Here is a 21,357-nt window from a genome sequence, read left to right as displayed (position 1 = left end):
CAGAATTCTGGTGATGTTACTGGGAGCAGAGCCAGGAAAATCTGTCCAATCTCTGCTCAATTCTCAGAAAGAGGGAAAAAAAAAAAAGTATGTTCTCCAAATGGAAGTTACCTTTTCGGCACTGAAACTGCTCGCTCTTTGAAACTGGAAGGCATTAAAGCAATTGTCATTATAGAAAATGTATGGCTAAATGAAAACATAAGGACTGATCCAAATGTATCAGTGTCCTTCCCTCTCGTAATGACTTTTGGTCTAACTGTTAAAGAAGAAGGTGTTGATGGTTTCTTTTTGTATATAAAAGTTTGGTTTTATATCGCTCTGGTCATATAGACAGTAGTCCAGTAATGAAGATTGTTTACAGTGTTTTTATTCTTTATATCTTGCTCCTGATGAGATTAAAAAGGTTAAAAAAAAAGAAATGTTTGCACTTGATGCCTTGTCTCTCCAGATCTCGTGACTGGTTCTTGATGCTTTCTCGTAGGGATCTCGAAGCCAGAGCGCAGAACGAGTTCTTCCGGGCCTTCTTCAGGTTGCCCAGGCAGGAGAAGCTCCATGAAGTTGTGGACTGTTCTCTGTGGACGCCGTTCAGCCGCTGTCACACCGCRGGGAGGATGTATGCTTCAGACACCTATGTCTGCTTTGCCAGYAAAGAAGACGGCTGCTGCAATGTCATCATCCCACTTAGAGAGGTAGGGGTGATGGTTTCACTGCAAGTTTGTATCTGTCTCTCTGTTGTAGGCATCTGCTGCCACTTGATTTACCTGTGAACTGTCATTAGATGCAGAAGAGTAGGGTGTTTGTGTGCCCTGTGCCTACAGGATTGTTGTAAGGCTTGTTCCGGGATTTACTAGGGTGTAAAATTCCTAAAATGCATGTGGGTGAGTCAGTGTGATCCTCAAAATGGATCGTTGACAGATAATGGAGCATGATAGAGCATTGCACAACCAGATTCTAATCACTCCAAGACTCCCGCCCCAGGTCCACAAAAAAACATGTTCAAGTTGACGCTGATGGAGACATTCTAGCAATATAAGAGTGTTACATCCTTCGCTGCTGTGGGGACCTGGGTATAACTTGGAAGGACTGATGCTCTCCTTCCATAGACAAACTCTAGCAAACTCGTGTACACCCCAGACCTGTAGGGCTGACAGAAAAGGGGGCATTTGGGAGGCACTGAAGAACTGCCAAATTTCCATGAAAACAGAGAGCAGCTTAAATGGAGGGAGGATGCATGGGAAGGTGGTGGGAGTAGAGGAGGAGACTGTCAGCAAACACCTGCCTGATCTGCAGTGCATACTGGCTTGTCAGGAGCTCTTAATTAAAGCTTCCCTTTCAACCTCAACTAATAACAGTAACATTCAAATGATATCTTAACTGTAGCAACCTACCTTCCACTGATACAGAAATACAAAACAAAGGGAATGTTATATACTTAATCRGGAACAAAACAACCTTGTCCTCCGTCTTTAAAAATGTGAAAGTAAGTTTTCTCCTCCCTATTTGATGAAGTTTGATGAAGTTTGATTTGATGAAATTTGAAGATTTCATGAAATTTGATGAAGCCGATCCTCTTCTGAATTGCATCATAATCAGTACTCTCTTTTCTTATCTTTCTCTTCCTTTGTTCCACTTTCCAAAATTGGGTTAAGAAGTTGTCTTTAAAACAATGTAACTGGGGCACTTCAGGGCTGCTTTGGGCTTTTAAAGAGATCCTAATGCTTCGTGTAGGAGGATACGTCTGACCCAGGAAAACCAATAAGAATAGTTATGTTTAAAGCATGTGTGCAAGTAAATGTCATTGTTTTACATTTTGGTACAGGTAGAATACTCGAAAACGTGAAATGGTGAATGATGTGTTTTCTGTAATGTTTTGGGAAAGGTAATCACCATAGAAAAGATGGAGGACACGAGCCTGCTTCCCAATCCCATCATTATCAGCATAAGGAGCAAGACTGCCTTTCAGTTCATCGAGCTGAAGGACCGGGATACTTTGGTGGAAAACTTGCTCCAGAGGCTAAAAGAAGTGAATTCCTGCAACCCAGCGCACTGTAACAACTTGAGAAATAGGAATCAGGTACTCAATTTCCGTTTTTATTTATTATTTTATTATTATTATAAATTCATTGTGTTCACCCATTGCTCTGCTGTCCTGCATTCCTTGGGGTCGATTTTTTGTCGCTGCTGTTTGATGCCTTCATTGATGAGCAGCGTGATGGGCTGGGGTGGCCCCTCAGCGGGTTTTTGGCAGACCCCAAACTGGGGGAGCAGTGAATGTGCTGGAGGCCGGGGCTGCCCTCATACAGACCTCATCACTCTGTGGGAAGTGGCTGGTGGAAACCTTGTGGAGTCCCTCAGAAGCCTGCAGTGCTGTCGGGGCCGGTCTTGCCCCTACCCACCCTGTACGAGGAGATGGTTGACACGTCAGAGCAGGTCCAGTGGAGGGCCAGAAGAGGGGCAGGAGGCCGGCCCTGCGTGGAGGTACAAGCTAAAGGGTGGATGGCAGCAGTCACCATGGAAATTCGGATTAGATGGAAGAAGGTTTTCATAGAGAGGGGGGGAAATGCTGCAACCGGGGGGCTCACGTTTGGTCTTGAGACAGTTCTCTGGCTCTGAGAACAGCTGGCATGGAGCAGCCTGTAGCGTTTAACACACCTGCCAGCCCAAACGGGACAGCCACGTGCAGGCCCTTGCTGATTCAAGCCCTGCTGGTTCCTGAGCCAAAAGGGTGGTAAGGACCCTAAGGACTCAGATACTATTAGAGTGCAGACAACCTGGATGACTGGCAGTGTGAAGAACTCCAGTCAGAATTATCCAGGAGGCAAGTCTCATGCTGTCCTCCTTTCTTTTGGAAAGAAGAAGGTGAGAGGAAGTGGTGGGTGCTGATGGCCTGCAGTGCTCAGAGCCTCCATGCAGCGGCTTCGGATGGATGATCCAGGGAAGCTTGGCCCTCGTAGCGCCGCAGTGAAGCCTGAACAGCCTCACAGCGGCAGAGCCAGAACATGAGGCTGCTCTTCGTGCCCAGCACTGTAACCAAGACATAACCYGTTCACCTCTTGTCTTTTACCTCCTTTGATACTGCATTGCAGAGCACTCCTGTGTTTGGATCAACGTGTGTGTTCAGGGACTGTGASTCCGAGGACGTGGGAAGAGAGGACAAAAGTGAGTGTGGAAAGGAGAGCAGCTACCTGCTCARTGCAGAAGCGCTAAGGTCAGACTTCCATCAGTCAGGAGGGGCAGGCCTTGACTTTGGAAAGGTATGTAAGTTTGGGGGGACTTTGCTATAAACTAGCTGTGGTAGCATTCAAACATTCCCTTTTTGKTTTTTTTTTCTTGGTAGCATCACATTAGTACAAATACCCATTTGTATTGTGTACATGCTGAGTAGTTGCTTCTCTGGTTGGTTGGTGTTTTTTTCCCCTTCTCTTTTTTGTCCATTCCTTTCTGGTAAATATGCATAATTTCTATCTTTGATTAGTTCTGCTCTCCCCTGGGTGGCAAATTGTGTATGCAAAATGGGGAAATTTATTCCTTGGAAAAGACTTCCCATGTCTACTAGTCCCCAAAATGGGGAAATTTATTCCTTGGAAAAGACTTCCCATGTCTACTAGTCCCAGAAACATCCTGCAGGGTTTCTAGAGCATGAAGTGTTTCAGCGTGCAAGGTCTCACATGCACATGGTTTGCTCTTCTAAAAGAAATCTTCTTGTTTCCAGTCTAGGGAGCAAATAAAAGAGAGTCTGTGGGACGACCACTTCGTCGAGTATGGCAGGACCGTGTGCATGTTTCGCACGGAGAAGATCAGGAAGCTTGTGGCTATGGGAATCCCGGAATCCCTAAGGGGCAAACTCTGGCTGCTCTTTTCAGGTGAGACCTCCTAGGGATGAGGCCTTAGCCAGCTGCTCATTCCAAATACAGCAAAACATTTGGGCAAGAGATCTCCCCGAGGGAATTAAAATTTGGATGCAGCGTGTGGTGGTAATCTGGTTCTGGGYTTACGGATGCCCGGCCACTGAAATGATTAGTGCAAGTAAATGCCTAAGTGGAGCTGTAAGAATTTTCTCTCGGGATGTTATTATGTAGTGGGCAGAAAGCGTAGATGTCTGCTGCATCTGGGTAATTGAGTTAAAGTTAGGCTTGTTTTTGTAGAATAATGCCCTTCCTCAAGGAACAATTAGATTGAGCATAAGCATTGGCTTAACCCYGGTCAAATTGAGTTACTGCAAAATAACGACATCTTAAAGTCAGCAGTCCTGCTCCTGCTTCTCGTTGCCTGTTGGCAGGAATAATAGAAACTAGAGATGGAAAAAAACAACTCATTTCATCCATAGATCTGGCAGAGCTGGGACATTCCTACACTATGATCTCAAGTTTGGTCCTTAATCCTCTGTCTGACATGTTCAAACACTTGTAAAATGTGAAAATGTGTGTGGAGTCTTTCCTCCTGGGTTGGCATAAGCAGAGCTGAGCACGTTTCTCCTGGCAGTAATTTCCTCTGGTCAATGACAGTAGTGAGATGCTCTGTGTCCTGTTGTGTAGACCTTGCTAGTACTGACCCCGTCATCAAAGCGGGTATTCTGCTGGTGTTTTATTTCACCTGGGCGTTTATGAAATTCCTGGATTCGGGGGCAAGCAAATCTCGTTGCTGGAGAAGAGGAGGCTGAGGGGGGACCTGATCAGYGTGTATAAATACCTCAAGGGAGGCAGTGAGGAGGAGGGGGGCAGCCTCTTTTCAGTGGTGGACAGTGATAGGACGAGAGGAAATGGCTTCAAACTGAAGCATCGGAAGTTCCACAGGAACTTAAGGAAGCATTTCTTCACTGTGAGGGTGACAAAGCACTGGAACAGGCTGCCCAGAGAGGTTGTGGAGTCTCCTTCTTTGGAGATCTTTAAAACCCGCTTGGACGCAGCCCTGTGCCACGTGCTCTAGGTGACCCTGCGTGAGCAGGGGGGTTGGACTCGATGACCTCTGAGGTCCCTTCCAACCTTCGGCATTCTATGATTCTTCCGTTCCTTTGCCCGGGAATTCCCTCGCACGAAGCTCCCAACCCACCCTAACCCGTTTCCCTCTGCTCTCGCCCTGGCGCCGCCGCCGCCCAGACGCCGCCACGGATCTGGCCGCGCACCCGGGCTACTACGGGCGCCTGGTGGAGGCCTCCATGGGCAGGTGCTGCATGGCCACGGAGGAGATCGAGCGCGACCTGCACCGCTCGCTGCCCGAGCACCCGGCCTTCCAGAGCGAGGCGGGCATCGCGGCGCTGCGCCGCGTGCTCACCGCCTACGCGCACCGCAACCCCAGGATCGGCTACTGCCAGGTACCTTCCCGGGGCGGGCAGTGCCAGGGACGTGTGTTGGATGCAGGGCTGCTTCTGCCGCGCGCTGAGCTCCGATCCGAGAGCGGTTCTGCTCTCTGCGCTTGAAGTAGGAGGGACAAGGGGGAAAACAGCCCCCYGGAATTTGTGCGGTCACTTACCCACGTGGCAGTGGAGCCATCCAGTACTGTGCAGTTCTCAGCTGATTCCTGTTGAATCAACTTGGAAGACTTGTTATGCGCTCACGTCTCACCTGGAGTGCAATTATATATTCGCTACTKCACTATTCCCTCTCTTCTGTTGTGTTTCTTTTTATATTTATTTATTTTCTTGTTTACTTACAGTAGGGTACTGTACTTGTTTCTTTATGGTAGGGTGCTATTTTTATTTAAAAAATAGCCACAACTTAGCTTCCCCCGCCCCCGCAATAAGATTCGATGTCACTAACCCCGTTTTCTTCTTTGCCCTTGCAAGTCCATGAATATTCTGACCTCCGTGTTGCTGCTGTATGCCAAGGAGGAGGAAGCCTTTTGGCTGCTGGTGGCTGTGTGCGAGCGGATGCTGCCYGACTACTTCAACCACCGAGTGATAGGTGAGCTCGTGTCTCCCCTTCCCTGCGCCCAGGGGAGCACCCAGCCGGGGCAACTGGCAGCCACTGGGAGCAAGCACTTCTCCAGAGTCCAGGGCTCCTYGAGTATAGAGGCAGCTRTGGTGTTCGCTCAGGTTCCAGGTAATGTTGCTTCTTATTGGAGTRATTTAAAGTGCAAGGATTACGTATGGATGTGCAACTTCTCTAGTTGGTCATTTTTCTTTTCCCCTTGGTCAGGAGGAGATGGTGCTTTTGCCTGCTGCMTTAAACCTTAATCTTAGATATAAAACAGGACAAGAGCTTGCTTGTCTTCACTGTTCAGTGTTCAGTATTAGAAATCCTAGCTGTTGAGACCGAGTCGGCATGGATCTGCTGGGGCTGCTGTTTCTGATCTGCCTCTGTTGCCTGGGGGCTGCTGTAACACGGGCCCTTTGCAGAAAGCCCTGGTGCAAAAGCCCTCTTCGAGCCCTGAGTGGGGGATGCAGCATCAACAAATAATCGTAGTCCCTCTGCAGTTCACGCTCTGTGCTGCATCTGCCTTGTTTTCAGTTCTTCCCAATGCAACTGTTTTTAGGATTGCCTGAAAACATACTTGGGAATTGTATGTGCCTGCGGGAACTAATGCCTCATGCACAGAGAGAGGAATTAGACATAACAGTCTGTGTGTGCATACAAAAGAAAAGTGTATTTTTTTTCTTTGTAGTGATTTTGCTTCCTCCTGCTATAGAAATGTGTGATGGTTTTTCTCTCTTTAATGCTGTCCTTAATCTCCAGTGTCTGCCAGGACGTGACTGTAGCAGAGGGMGGGATCTGGGTGACTCGTGAGGAGATGGAAATAGGGGGAAGCTCCTGGCAGCCGAGGTGCAGGGAGCTGGAGCGACGAGGGTCACTCCTGCTTGGCCTGGCAGCAGGAGGRAGGAGGCTGGGAAGATTCCCAGTATCCTGCTTGGATGCTGGGAATCCTGTGGCACCGTGCCCCGCTGTGCTGCTGCACACACCTTCTCCTGCCACTGACCTGGGAGGCAGCAGTGCTTATAGCAGATGTGCTCCGGGGGCACTGGAGGCTCCTGCAGCTTTCCCATGYTTTGCGTGTCACTGGTATCTTCAGCTAGCGCAGCAGGCACCGTGGATGTTGGACTTGTCCAGAGACAAGAACCAAAGTTCTGACGTGGCTTTAAACTACTGTCTTGATGATTTATCCCACATCTACCAGATTCCTTCCTTGATTTTAAAAGCCTGAGCCCTTTATCCATCCTTGTGTGTTTCTAGAGATCATCAGCCCGGGGCTTGTTCTGGCTTATGGAAAACTTTGCTGCTTGCTGCGTTATTGCCCATAAGTTGCTTTCTTCTTGCCCATAAGTAGCATCAGCATAAACTGCAGTGGTCCCTTGTGGCCTGTGGTGACAGCTACCCCGAGTTCTGCTTAAGTTTGGGATTGTTATCAGGTCTACTGCTCACCATGGCTGCAAGCTGCATCGTCTGAGCGCCCATAGTCTTGGCTCTGGAGTCTGCCTGTTTTCTAGTCCTTGGTATCCAAGGGAAAAGGGGAGCACTAGCACAGCAAGCTTGCCTGGTTGAGCAGCTGTTTCTGCAGCCTTGATGCACCCCCAGGTTTAGTACAGCCAGATGGGTCTTACTGGCCTTCTGCACCTGCCTGCTCTGGTTCCTGTTGCTTGAGGCCATGGGTTTGGCTTCACGTTTGCCTTGAAAAGGAGACACTTGCCTCCTTTTTYTCAACTTGTAACCAGCTCTTGTCTAAACTTGGGATCGTTTCTTCCTGCTTATAGTCCCAACAGTTCCAAGACCCAAGACTTCTTTATCCATAGTGTCAAAACTGTTGTCTAGGTTTTGATCTCTGCATAGTTCCAGTAATCCCTACTATCCTGGCACTACATTTTTTCCTCTTCAACGTGAGTCAATAATCTGTACAGTCAGAATGGTTACGGAATCAATGACCGTGGGTATTTCAGCTCTTCTTGGCTCCATCTTCTCAGGGCCTRTTTTTATTTCCCCTGTGGCATTCAGTCTCTTTTCTCCTTGCTCAGAGTGCTTTGGCCATCCAGCCCCATTCTACCTCTCCCACCCCTTCATTTTTATCCCAAGACCAGCTCTTCCCCTCATGCTCACTGTGACAATTCTGCCTCTTTAGAAGCTTTTTCATTGTTTTGCTGCTCGCAAATGGGAAGAGCCTTTTCGGGCAGGGTTGCTGAGTTGACCTTCTGTCTCCTCCTCCAGGAATTCCCGCAGGCCTTGCCTCTTTTGCAGTGCATGGAAGAAGTTATAAGCAGAAAGCTGGTAACTGGGCTTGTTCCTGGAGAGAGCCGTGCCTGGCCTATTCTCACGTTGCTCTGATTTTTCCGTCCTTTGTCCCCAGGCCTCCAGGCATCTTCTCCCATTTTATCTTCTAGATTGTCCTGTTTTGCTGTTGTGATTCCCGAAATAGTGAGGACCTCATTTCAGTGCTGATTTGCCTTTTCGGCCTTGAGGAAGTCATTTAGTTTGTGTCTGGGGCTCCCATTTAAGTGAATGCCCTGGCGCTTTCCTGCCTCGCTCTGGTTCCTGGATGTTGGAGATGGAACCACCTGGATACAGAGGTTACAGAATGACTAATGAGAGGTTACAGAATGACTAACCCGTTTGGCCTCTGTCCGTGGTGTCAACATTTAACTATGAAACGCTCTTCTATGAAAGATCTGGGCAGCATCTCACATCTCTTCCAACCTTCTGCTTTGGCCTCTCTTCCCCCGTGCTGCCTCTTCACCTGGAGTGATTTTCCATATCTCTGCTGATTTCYCTGCTGGTCTCCTTCAAATACCCCCCAAAACCTCCCTCTAATGTTTTCCTGTTAACTGTGGCTATTAAATTGTTTGTACTGAGCCTGCTATAAAACATAAAGAGCAAAACCAGCTCCTCGTGCGTTCTGTTGAGTAAAGCTATTGCTTTTTCTTCTCTTATTTTCTTTACCCTCCTTATTTATGGCCATCTGACATGAGAACGCTTTTGCTTCAGGGCAAGCACCGTGCCCGGTGTGTTTCCAAGAAACTCGTGGYATATCCCTGGGCACTTATCTGGGCTTCTTCAGCCACTAGTGGAACCTTCTTGGGGTTTTTGTGAGAGGTTCTATGATGGAGAAATAGTCTATGAGGTTTTACTGAGATTTGGGTGCAAAACCAAAAGATGAGGCCCCTGCCAGAAAGCGTCCACGTTGTGCCCTGCCGTGTGGCAACAGTAGGGGATAGGGACGTGTGTCTTGGCCATTCCACRGCAATCAGAATTGTCTGAATTCTGATTATTCTGATTATTCTGAATTCTGTCAATTAGCAGGAGGAGGACAGCGAGAGGGAACCTCCATGTGAGAGAATTTCCAAGGAAAAGGCAGAAAAGAACTGCCAGGCTGGCTGCTTTTTGGGTTCAGGGAATGTTTTTAGCTGGTGTCATCCTCAGTTGAGACTCGTGGTGTGGTTTGGGGGCATAGGCTGCCCCAGCTCAGTGGGGCTGTATTGATTCTGCAATGGCTGCTCACAAAACAGGATCTAGGGGCTAAGACTGAAGGGGCTGGGCTCAAATGTGCTCCTTTTGGAAAGACTGGCTGGGGTGCCTAGGAAAACTTAGAGCTGGGAATAGCAGAAAACTTCTGTTATTTAAAAAAAAGAAAAAAATATATATCCACGCATACATACATGTGTATAAGGTTTTTTCCTCAGTATATATGGAATATATTTGTATATATAGTATGTATGTTTTCCTCAGTGTATGTATCAAAGGTAGGTACCTTTGATACAGTCTTGTATTTTCTCAGGAAAACGCAGGCTGTACGGCCCCCTTTCCTGGCTCCACACGCTGCAGGAGAGGAGTGTGTACTCTTCATTGCATAGGGCTCAAGCTCCCCATAAAATGCCTGAGCTTTTTTTTTCCTAGCACGTAGTTATTGTGTGCAGTCCTAGCCCAAGCCAGCAGCAGCTGCTGTCCATATTTTGTAGCCCCTCGAGGCGCTCAGCAGAGATGGGCCCGGCCTGCTTGCAGGAAGGTGCACGGTGAGGAGGGCAGCCGTGGGGCTGGGGCCGAGGTGATGGCAGGAAGATCACGGGGTTTTGCTGGGAAGAGACGGCGTGTCTCCTCTGTTCAGCTGCCTCCAGGCCTGGCATTGGTACCTGCCAGTGATCTTCAGCTTGAAGGAGCAGTTTTGTGGCTTCAGTCCCGCCTGACGCTGTTTCCCTGTGACCTGCAGGTGCCCAGGTTGACCAGTCCGTGTTTGAAGAGCTTATCAAGGAGCAGCTCCCGGAGCTGGCCGAGCATATGAAGGACCTGACCGCCTTAGCCTCCATCTCTCTCTCGTGGTTCCTCACCCTTTTCCTCAGCATCATGCCCCTGGAAAGCGCCGTCAACGTGGTCGACTGCTTTTTCTACGACGGGATCAAAGCCATCTTCCAGCTGGGCTTGGCCATCCTGGAAGCCAACGCRGTGGATCTGTGCAACAGCAAGGACGACGGCCAGGCCCTGATGATCCTCAGCAGGTATTTGGACGTGGGGAGCCGCGGTGCTCCCTGCAGCGACAGGCTGCCCACTCTGGGCTTTTTCTTGGGAAAAGTTGAGTTATTTGGCTGTTCCCGGGCTGGCTAATAACAACGATGGTTCTGACAAGGCGAGCAGCCTGAAAAAACAGTTTATTTCTTCTAAGCCTGAGCCATAAGGCGTGTTTGCTTGTTTAGATTGTGCCTAGAGAAGAGCGTGCTGCACAGTGCTCTGTATTGCTTGCGTTTGTTCCCGCTAGGTTTCTAGAGCACGTGAAGAACGAGGAGAGTCCTCTGCCCCCCATTGGCAACCACCACGCGTTCTTCAGTGACGACGAGGAAGCCTCTCCCGTGACGGAAATAGCTAACCTGATTCATGATTCCTATGAGGTAAGRTACTGTTTGGTGCCTGTTGATGGGGTGAATTATGATCTAAGGGGGTTAAATTCATCATGGGTRTTTTCTTAGTTGGTGCAAATCTTTAAGGAATCCTCGRATGTGTGCTCAAATGCACAACATAGTATAAATGTCTACGTTGTATGAATACAACTACATTGGTAGGCGAGTAAGAGACCAGATATTCTTTAGCCTGTAGGTTTTTTAAGGATTCACAGTGTTTTCCAAATTGCATTTCTTTCTGGTCTCACCAAATTCTGTTCCTCCCCTCTAGAAATTTGGAGACCACTCAGTGGAGCAGATAGAGCACATGCGCTACAAACACAGGATCCGTGTTCTGCAAAGCCACGAAGACACCACCAAGCAAAATGTGGTGAGCAGGGGGTTGCTGGGGTGGTAGCAGCTCAACGCCCCAACCTCGCACCAACTGCACGTTAGTGTTTTGGTTTGGTTTCAAGTCCGGAAGTTTGGGTTGAAGTCCAGGAGAAAAGGAAGAGTCGCCACTGGCTCTGGAAACCAGACAGCTTTTCCCCGATGCCTTTGTTCCCAGGTGTCCTTGTTCTTTCCTGGCAGCCGAGCGCGTTGCCTTTCAGGGTTGTTCCAACATCGAGAAGGGGCTGCTGGGTCAATGTGGCCCTAAGCGAAGCCTAAGGCTCGGCTTAAGAAGCTGAAGATGAGAGTGAGCGTGACGTGAGGCTTCCCCGGCTTCCTGCAACCCACGGCTTAGGCTTCCTGGCTTTGTTTGTAGCGGCCCTGCGGGGACTTCTCTTCCATGGGTTTGTCCAACCAGGGAATCTCAGGGAGGGGGAAGCTGCAGGGACCTGCAGGGCTGCAGCTGGAGCTGTCAGCGTCGGGACCATCGCTGGGAGAGCGCGGGGGTCCTGCCGGTGTCGACGGTGACAGTAGGAGGGATCCTCACTGACCTCTGCTTTTTATTTCCTTTTCTAGCTCCGAGTTGTCATCCCAGACGTTTCGCTTCTTCCTGAAGATTTAGAGGAGTTGTATGACTTGTTCAAGGTCTGTCTACTTGGAAGTTTGGGGATGAGGCTGTTGGAGGCTTCCGGGTGCCATTTCCAGCCTTTGCTTGGCAGRACCGAATGGGATGCTGTGTGTGGAATTGCTCAGGGGGTTCATCTGCTTGTGCAGCGTTACTCAATTTACCGTGTGGTCCTTTATGCGGCTGACCAGCAATCTAAGAGCAGTGGAACTCTTGCCATAACTGCAGTAAGGGCAGCATTAATGCCGTGATCATTCAGTGTTATCCTCCCTCCATCACTCGTCCTAGGAGGGTGCTGCACAAGAGGACCCTGCTCCCCAGTGCTTCCCTCCTCCTCCTCCTCTGTGCTGCTCCCTGTTGGATCTTGCACTCGCTTGCTCCTCTTCCCTTTCCTCATTTGGTTTCGTATGGTTTCCTTGCCTCTTTTCTTCCCTGGGACACTTTGTTTCCTTAGGATCCTCTTTTACATCAGCTGGCCCCTAAAGGGAGATAAATAGGAGCAGTATCCAAACAGGTCAGAGAGAACAAATGAGCACGTGAAGTATTTCTGGCATCCTGAATTTTCCGCAGTCCTTTGTACAGTTTAAGGGATAGAGGTGTCCAGGCCGGACATGGAGCCTCAGCAACTGCAGTGAGTTTGGGACCCGTGAGYGAGCTTGGCTGCTCCCGCTGAAGGCTCCTGCTCCCCGTCCTCCTCCGAGGAGCGCTCCTGCTCTCCCCACTGCCCCCCCGCACACGGAATTTCGGTGCTTCCCTCGACGCGAGCGCTGCTCCAACCGGCCCCACTCCCCCCGGCAACCCCGCTCCACTCCCCCTCTGCTCTCTCCTAGAGGGAGCATTTCCTCAGGTGCTACTGGGAGGCGGCGGGCGGCGCGGGCGAGCGCCACGACCCGAGCAGGCCCTACGCCGAGCAGTACCGCATCGACGGGCGGCAGTTCCGCGGCCTCTACGCGCTCCTCTCGCCCTGGGCGTGCGGGGAGCACACGGCCGTGCTGGCCGAGAGGACCTTCCGCCTCCTGGACCGCAGCGGCGACCGGCTCATCGAGTTCAAGGCGCTCGCCTCCTGCCTGGGTATCGGCCTCCGCGGGGCGCGCCGGGGGCGTTTGGGTGGGATGCGGATGGGAGAGCAGGATGTGACTGAGAGAACAGGGTGTAAACAGCCTGGCTTTCCTTTCTGGGGAAGCGCAGCTCATGGAACTAGTGCTCTCCAGCTAATTCATKGAACAGTCCCCGCTCCTACCTGCTTGCTCCATTCAGCCCCTGTAACCTGAACGTCTCTCTGACTGCTCCTTGAAGACCTGACATGTAACCTCGCAGAGCAGACCCGTGCCTGACCCACACGTCAGCAGGCAGCAGAATGAAAGCATGCGGCCAGCAGAGACCTTGTTCTCCAGGCCTCCAGCTGTTTCATGGCATGGGACTGCGTGTTCCAAAACTTTGCTGAAGATGAGTGACCCATAAAAAAAAAGAAAAAGAGAGAAAAAAAAGAAGAAAAAAAAGAATCAGTATCAAAAGATTCAGTAAAGTCAGTAAATCTGTGTTCTCACCACTTCAGCTTTCAAAAACTCTTTGATGTGAACCAGGCTCACCTAGATTATACTAGGATGTGATTTTGAGTATTACAGGGATACTTTTTTTTAAGCTATTCACATTACTATAATGCATTTGAAAGTTTAGAATCTCATTTCTCTTGTCATTAAAAATTAGTTACGTCACATGTGAAAGTCTTAACTATTTTGGACTTAYTCTATAGAACAGGAAGAAACATTAAGAATATGGCCCTAAAGGAAAGGAGCTTCATGTGTCTCCCCTCTCCCATTCTTGTTAATCTGTGGCAACAAACAGCCTTTGCTCCATYCCCAACGTCCTCTCTGGTATTTTTAAAGGATGATTAACAAGTTCCCCAGAGTTAAGTACTGCAGTCTCTTTTGCAAGAACAAAGAACACCGCAGCTGGTTGGCACCTGCTTTGCTCCTCCATCGGGCACAACTTGGACTCTCCTTGCAGCGTCCTGGCCAAGGGTTTGCCTGGGTCCTCCTGCAGACACCGCTCCCTTTGTGTGCAGAGATGAGGGGCTTGTTTTAAACGGTGCAAGGAAATGCTCCGGCCCGTTCCCTCCGTGTGATCTTTGGTTTTGTTCCTTGCAGATGTTATGTATAACGGAGAAATGAATGAAAAGATAAAGCTGTTGTATAAGCTGCATATCCCGCCTGGTAAGACATTGGAGAGGAAAAAATAAAAAAAAAAAAGAGTATTTTCCTTACAACTTCTGGCCTAAAACTTTTGGGAAAGGCTGCTTAATGAAGAGCCTTACCTTGCTTCCCTGGCTGGGAGCGCCTAGGACCTGTCTGTGTAACTATGTTCACTGCAATTTAAAACCCCTGAAATTGGAACTTTCTGGWGCAGGGATGAAATTTTTAGAAAAACATTCAGATTCCCGTCTGCTGCAGCCTGTTCGCAGTCAGTTGTGTAGCCACTTGCAGGTGAGGTTGGAATTAGAAATCCTGCATGGCYGGGACTCCGTTTATGTAAGAAATCTCCTTCGTGCTGTTTGATCCTGTCGTGCTGGGCTGACACGTTTTTGTTGGAGCTTCTTTGATGCACGAAGCTCTCCACTAATGTGCCTTTCTTGGCGAGCTTCCTACTCCTCCACTGCAGCCCCAGTCTTATTTCAACGTAATTTTACACTGTGATTTAACAAAGTACTGTTTAAAGAGCCCTCGACCATAGCCTCTTATTATTTTAAAAGCTTTTAATCGTTATGTAACGTTGGAAAGATCAGTCACTGTATTTCTCACTTCTTTCTTTTTTTAATGTAGCTCTCACGGAAGATGAGAGAGACAGCCAGTCACCATTAAAGAATCCTTTGCTGTCAACTTCAAGACCACTGGTTATTGGAAAATCAAACGGTATGGCTCCAATGGCCCTCTGATGGGTGTGCATGTGGGTGATATATCCAACTTTCCATTTGGTTTTCCCACTTGTTTATTTCCCCTCTCTGAGTTTTATTTTGAAATATGAATTTATTGTAATTGGCTTAGAAATGATAAATACTAACAATAAATAATATAATTAATGCAATTAATAACAGAAATAATAATAAACTAATTTTTGTGTCTGTTCCACACAAGGGGATGCAGTAGATTACCAAAAGCAGTTGAAGCAGATGCTTAGGGACCTTGCCAAAGAAAAGGATACTAAAACTGAAAAGGAATTGCCAAAAATGAGCCAGGTATGTATAGCAGGGGCTGACACCAATTTGTGAAGAAGTGGGAAGAGATCAAAAAAGATGAGACTAAATGCAGCTGGTTTGTCCTTTTTTTAGTTTCCCATGTGTGTGTGTAATTTAAAGCCTAATTTAAATTAAGTCTTTTAGTTCATAGAATTATAGAATCCTTAAGGTTTCTTCAGGGACTTCTAGAGATCATCCAGTCCAGCCCCCTGCCCCAGCAGGGATTCCCAGAGCACGGGGCACAGGGCGGCATCCAGGCGGGTCTGGAGACCTCCAGAGAAGGAGACTCCACAGCCTCCCTGGGCAGCCTGTGCCAGGGCTCTGGCACCCTCACTGTTAAGAATTTTTTCCTTAAGTTCCTGTGGAACTTCTGGTGCTCCAGTTTGTGGTGACACTTGTTTTCTATGTGGACTGTTCATAACTGGAGAGGAAGGATGTTCACGAGCTCTCTGCTCCTTTGCCAGGGGCTCTTCCTCCTCAGAGTGGCTGATGAATACAGAGAATTTCATGCCCTAAGAGGTGGTGCAAGCTGGAAAGAAGCYGTTCCCCTCCTAAGCTCAGAGCATTCCTGTAAACCTAGGAGAATGTTTCACTGTTCTGCCTTTCAGGCAACAAACCTTCCCCCCTCCCAGCGCAGCGTGACGTGGGGCTTGCCCCAGCTCAGCCAAACGCTGCCTTCCTGCCCCCCACCTCCCTCCTCAGGGCCAGGAGCCCCCTGCATTTCCAGGAGGCACCAGTGGTGGCATGAGGGAGGCCAGGGGGCCATCCCTGTGGTGTCCAGGGAGGCCAGGGGGGCCATCCCTGTGTGTGCCAAGGCTTTCAGCCCAGCAGGGCCACGGGGCCTCTCGCCAACCCCCTGCCTGCTGGAGCCCCCTCACAAACGGCCTTACTGATAACGTCCATGAACATGAGGGGCTCACAGATTCCCCCCACACAGTGTGTGAATTATAGAACACTGCTCTATAGGGTGGTAGGCAAGAGGGATGGCTCCTGGAGGGAAGGTGAGAAGGGATTGGACTGCAGAGAGGTCTAAGTGTTACTAGAAGGAAAGGAGTTGGGAAGGGATGAAGAAAAAGCTTCCAAGCCTTTAGGTGGCTTTTTCTGCGCTAATTTTACTCTCAATAAGGGCCACCCTGGGCATTCCTCTTACTTGCCCTTGGTTTGTGTATGCGCTTCTAATCCCTGGTTCTGGTTAAGGCAGCAAAATACTGTTCCTCTCTTGACTTGCGCTGCCAGGGCTTGTTTCAGTCCATGGCTCAGATCCTCCTAGTATTTTTTTTACAAAGCCGGGTTATGAATGAGCGTGGCCGTACCCAGCAGCCCGCCTTGCTCTGCAGCACTGTGCTCTCTCCTGCCTCGCTTCAGCTCTGCTTGACGGTGGCCGTCCGGCAGCCCCATTTTACAGCTTTTCCTGCCTTCCAGAGGGAATTCATTCAGTTCTGCAAAACCTTGTACAGCATGTTCCACGAAGATCCGGAGGAGAGCGACTTATACCAGGCCATTGCCACCGTGACCACGCTGCTGCTGCAGATCGGAGAGGTGGGACAGAGGAGCCTCAGCCTGGGCAGCGGCTCCGAGGAGCTCGCCGAGGACGCGCAGCCCGAGGCCCCGGCGACAGAGCCGGACGCTGTTTTTGTCGACACTGTGAAGACCCCTCCCCAAGACTCGCACCCCTCCCCGGTGGCCCAGGGCGACTGGACCGTCTCTTTCGAGCATATTTTGGCCTCCCTCCTGACCGAACAGTCCTTGGTGAACTTCTTTGAGAGACCCTTGGAGCTGAAGCCGAAGCTGGAGAGCGCGAAGCTGAACCAGTACAGCCTGAAGGCGAGCGCCGCGGGCTGCCCGGCGCGAGGGGAGCACACGAGAGCGGGCGCGCAGCAGTAGCTGAACTGGCACCAGGGCACAGCYGCCCCGGGGCTCCGGCCCGCAGCGCGCGCCGCGCCAACACCTTGCTGGCCTGCCCCGGCCAGCGGCAGAGCTTTAAAAGCTGAAGGGGGCGCAGGTTGTTGCGTGCCCTTGATTCATGACGCTCTTCTGAATGTAAAAGGAAACATCTGGCTGCAGTGTGAAGATGCTGCAGCCCTCTTCTCTACGGGAGAGCACAGGCTGGCTCCATTTCTATATTTTTTTTTTAAAAACGGGGAAAACACTTCTCAGCTACTGTCTGCAGTCTGTTTGGGTTGCCTTTTTTGCACTAATACTGAAAAACTTGTTTCAATGCTGGTAATTGAAACTATTTTAATATATTTGACCATAGCCCAGTTTTATGTCTTGCTGAAATGTTAAGTGTACATGGACTGTGCTCTTGATGTTGGTCTGTGAAAACATGCACTTTTCAATAAACCCTTTTTGTACTAGAGGTGTGGTGACATCATTTCTTGATCGACGCAAGGTAAGGGCCCTTATCCCTGTTGGATTRAACTCAGTTTCCTGAGCTGGTGCCTTCCCCCTTAGTTCACTGGTCGGAATCTCCTCTTTCAGTTTCCTGCTTGGGAGGAGCCACCYGACTGCCACAAAGACCAGGAGGAGACCCAATGTGGAGAGCAGCCTTTGCTGCGGCAGGGTACAGCTCTGACGTGCTCATCTCCTTTGACCATCTTCTGCAAGTTGGCCTTCAACTTAAAATCCCTGTCTAGTGGCTCTTAAGTCCCCAAAGAGCAAAAGGTGGGACTCTGTCACCCATAWATTCCCAGGGTCCTCTCCTTTCACTCGCAGCTAACAAAGGTGGAAAGGATTTAAAAATACAAGTGTTGTACCACTCCCTGCAAGCCCCAAAACAGTGAAACAGCTCCTCACCTGCTCAGCTCAATTCTTCTTAGACTGAGTCCTTGAAAACATGAGTCAGCAAGAAACCTTAGTCAGAATAAACATTTTTACAGTTTTATTGTAATTAAAATCCAATTTAATTTTCATCCACGTTGACTGTCTGTAAACCTGCAAAACAAGCAAATAAGAAAGCATCGTTACCTATTATCAGTACAATTCCACACACACACACAGTTTTATATAAAAATATATGCAAAGCTTGRCAATGAAGAGCACTTGGGGTTTCAAAGGCAGGTTTCTGCTTTGGTTCTCAGAGAACAAAGTCGATGCACAAGTGCTTCAACTATTAAGACAAAACTCTGAATTCTCTCAGAATTCATGTGCAACTTCACTAAATCCTGCACTCAGCTTTCATCCTGCACTTGGCTTTGAAGGCAGCTCCCTCATCATCAGGCCCCTCAATGTGCTTTCCATGGGAGTTTTGCAGCGCAGGAGGAGCCGCCGGACCCGGCTGCTTGTTCAGAAGGAGAGGGCAGGGAGGAAGGAGAGAGCAGGGCCCTGACCTTTGAAGGTGGTGACGGGCACGTAGGTGACCAGCGTGTACAGTTTGTTCGGCGAGTCCTCGTCCTCGTTGCGCTTCCTGGACAAGCGCACGCGGATGCGGTAAGGAACGTTCCTACCAAGGACGAGACATGGATACAGTTTCATTTTCAACAAAATACACATGAAAACAGCACAGTCCACAGCAGAAAAGGGAAGTTAAGGTTCTTCTCTCCACGGTTTCTAACCTCAAAATTCTTAAGCTGTATGTACTTACACAAAAAGGCAGGAGTCAAGTCTGTACCTGTCTTGGCATTACAAGAGGACAACTGCTCTGCCATAGAGAACTATCTGCTTTTTTGTTGCTCTTTTTTAAGATTTAACAGAGCCCCAAATAAAATGAGGGCTCATAATTCAGCCAGAGTGGTAAAGATGGAAACACAAGCAGCCCTAGAAAAATGCTATGGAAGGTGKGAGGAAGGTAAGAGCATCAGCAGGCAGTTGATCTGCATTTTCTACTTGWACAGAAAATAATGAGCAAGCCAAAAAATAATCTGTTCTGAAAGCCTGGTGCCCCTGTCAGAGCTGCAGCATCCAAACTCTATGCATGGAGTCAGGTGGTAACTCGAGCATTTGACTGTGGAACCCAGGTCCCCTTTCTGGTTACACCATCTRTCAACAACAGTTCCTCCTCACAGAGCCTCTGCAGCAACAACTAAATTACGTGAAAGGTTTTGCTCTTGCAAGCAAGTCCCAGCTTGGTTCCCTCCCCTCACACTGCTACAGGGAGGCACAAAACATTCTGGCCACACCATTTTTCAAGGACTTTCCCACCTCAAATAAACTCAAGACTGTGCGAACTGAGCACACTCTTCTGTAGAGCACAAAAAGGAAAGTCCTCCTTGCTCTGCAGTCTCAGAGCGCTCACTCTAAATCAGAGCCAGCACAAAGCAGGAGAAGCGAGCGGGCTCACCCCCAGCTCCAGGGCAGGGGTGTGGATGCCCAGCAAGGCCGGACTTGGGCACCTCATTCCCAAGGGCTCCAAGCAAGCCCTGCCTCTGGGTGGCAGGGTCATCGCTTACAAGCACCGGCTGTTTCTGCCCATTTTAGTACAGTCTAAGAGGTCCCGCTCCTCACAATCAGGCCACTTTCATATGCATTAAAGGTGGTTAATTTGGCATTTAAGTTTTCTCCCCATCCCCAAATGACTTCTCACTTGTACTTTCAAGTCAGGCTTAACAGCCCTGTTCAAAACACCCCTCAACATGCTGCGTAGYGCTGGTCAGTCAGTACCTCCATCCTGGCACGTGACACCAATCCCAGGTACCTTCAGGTGTCACTAAGAGCTAGGTGCCCCCGAACTGGCTGCTCCAACAGCCTCCACAGCCCTGCCCTGGGAGTTCTCTGSCCAAATCCTCATCCTCTCCTTCTTTTTGTTTGCCCCCCTCAKAGGAAAAGGAGAGATCTTCCCATTCCCGAGTTTACTTGAGCTTTGCCACAAGTTCAGTGAGGCAGCTTGGTAGAACAGAGGTGAAGGAAGAAACAGCTTTGCTACCAGAGGAAACAGTCCCTGCCACGATGCTACCCCCTCAGACGTACTGTCGGAAACGAAACACAACGGAAATGCAAGGACAAGAAGAAGGATACAACCTTCKCTACCCCTCTGAATCCTGCACCTCCGAACACACAGGTGCAACTCCTTTCCCAGCCCGCGAGGAGAGCCGCAGCGAGGGCCCTCACTCCTCAGGAACGCACCTTATTCCCTTAGCCCAGACGGCTTTGTTGAGCCTGGTGTCGATGCGGACGTCGGGGGTGCCCATCTCCTTCATGGCGAACTTGCGGATCTCTTTGAGCGCGCGYGGCGCCCGCTTCTTGAAGCCCCTGGCACAAACATAGGGCAGCTCTTTAACCTCAGCAACCTCCCAGTGCTCCCGGCACTCCCACCGCTCCCCTCTCTGCACACACACACACACACACACACACACACACACACACACACTCTGGGAAGTTTTGGTCACTGCTCGGCTGCACCAGACCACCATCAGACTTTGGCTGTAGCAAATATCCACCAGCCTCAATGTGTGCCCCTAACAGGAACAACGTGCAGCTAGAGGGAACAATTTCAGCAAGATCCTACAACTCCCGAGTTCTCTTAGGGCTTCAACTCTCCGCTGGCATCCTGACTTCTTGCCAGTACCCATGAAGGGACACAGCTCATACGTAAGGGCCTACGAGGGACTGGGCAGTAACAGTAACGTAACCCACACAGAACTAGGTCAGTGGTAAAAAAATCCACACAGCAGTGCTGTTTTAAGTGACAGCTTCTGCTGAATAATATCTTGCTTCTGGAATTTGGGGCTAGAAATCAGTGGGGGGGGGGAAGTGATGCCAATGACAGAAGCATTAAACATAACCTATTTCACCCTTCTGCCAAAATAGRGGAGTGAACCTTAGAACAGGACCATCAGCATGAAGACTAAAGCAAACTGCTACAAACACTCACTCCCCTCTAAGCTCACATTAGCAGTCTAGGTAACTGCTTTGCACGCAGTTTTCTTCCATGTGACTGCAGCTGTTCACACTGAAAAGGTGCCCACGGGAGAGAAGAGCTTTAGAGCAGCCCCCTCCATCACCCGGCTGCTGCGGAGCTCTGGGCTCCGGCGCTCCATCAGCCACAGAGCTGCTGCTCCTTACGCAGCACTGGCCCGCGAGCACTGGCTACGCGGCTCCCGCCGCTCCCGCGGCCCGGGGCAGGGCGGGCACTCACACGCCATGGATGCGCTTGTGCACGTTGATGGTGTACTCGCGCGTCACCACCTCGTTGATGGCCGAGCGCCCCTTCTTCTTCTCGCCGCCCTTCTTCGCGGGAGCCATGGCAGCGACCCTGCAAGGCGGGCGCCACGCGTCAGGCCGCGCGCGACGCGGCCGCAGCCCAGCCCCGCGGCGCGGCGGCCGTTAAACCGTCACCCCGGGGCGGGGGGAGCGCCGCCCCGCGCGCTGCCCGCGCCCCCCTGCCCC

At 50.0% G+C, this 21,357-nt stretch overlaps 2 protein-coding genes across 2 annotated transcripts in view; one reads left to right on the top strand and one right to left on the bottom strand.

Annotated features, from left to right (window-relative positions):
• The window catches only part of TBC1D8 (TBC1 domain family member 8), a gene marked incomplete at its 5' end in the record, with an annotated part of 41,745 nt that extends 24,353 nt beyond the window's left edge, over nt 1-17,392 (top strand). The window contains 15 exons of the mRNA XM_026035653.1: nt 482-689; nt 1,880-2,074; nt 3,087-3,254; nt 3,713-3,863; nt 5,097-5,311; nt 5,783-5,900; nt 10,126-10,411; nt 10,669-10,798; nt 11,079-11,177; nt 11,753-11,821; nt 12,632-12,872; nt 13,949-14,014; nt 14,621-14,710; nt 14,933-15,033; nt 16,456-17,392. Coding sequence (XP_025891438.1) covers nt 482-689; nt 1,880-2,074; nt 3,087-3,254; nt 3,713-3,863; nt 5,097-5,311; nt 5,783-5,900; nt 10,126-10,411; nt 10,669-10,798; nt 11,079-11,177; nt 11,753-11,821; nt 12,632-12,872; nt 13,949-14,014; nt 14,621-14,710; nt 14,933-15,033; nt 16,456-16,917 — 2,599 coding nt within the window. The remainder of the gene's footprint in view (nt 1-481; nt 690-1,879; nt 2,075-3,086; nt 3,255-3,712; nt 3,864-5,096; nt 5,312-5,782; nt 5,901-10,125; nt 10,412-10,668; nt 10,799-11,078; nt 11,178-11,752; nt 11,822-12,631; nt 12,873-13,948; nt 14,015-14,620; nt 14,711-14,932; nt 15,034-16,455) is intronic.
• A 499-nt stretch (nt 17,393-17,891) lies between these two features.
• On the bottom strand, nt 17,892-21,223 carry RPL31 (ribosomal protein L31). Its single transcript, XM_026035661.1, has 4 exons — nt 21,107-21,223; nt 20,095-20,220; nt 18,363-18,475; nt 17,892-17,967 (listed from the first exon to the last, which is right to left on the bottom strand). The coding sequence occupies exons 1-4, from the start codon at nt 21,211-21,213 to the stop codon at nt 17,936-17,938; spliced, it is 378 nt and encodes a 125-aa protein (XP_025891446.1). The 5' UTR covers nt 21,214-21,223; the 3' UTR covers nt 17,892-17,935.
• Between the last annotated feature and the right edge of the window lie 134 nt (nt 21,224-21,357).

This window comes from Nothoprocta perdicaria, unplaced genomic scaffold, assembly GCF_003342845.1.
Source record: "Nothoprocta perdicaria isolate Ctin4 unplaced genomic scaffold, notPer1 scaffold_163, whole genome shotgun sequence".
NCBI lineage: Eukaryota > Metazoa > Chordata > Aves > Tinamiformes > Tinamidae > Nothoprocta > Nothoprocta perdicaria.
Note: the sequence above shows the minus strand (reverse complement) of the source record. Positions and strands in the feature narration are given on the sequence as shown.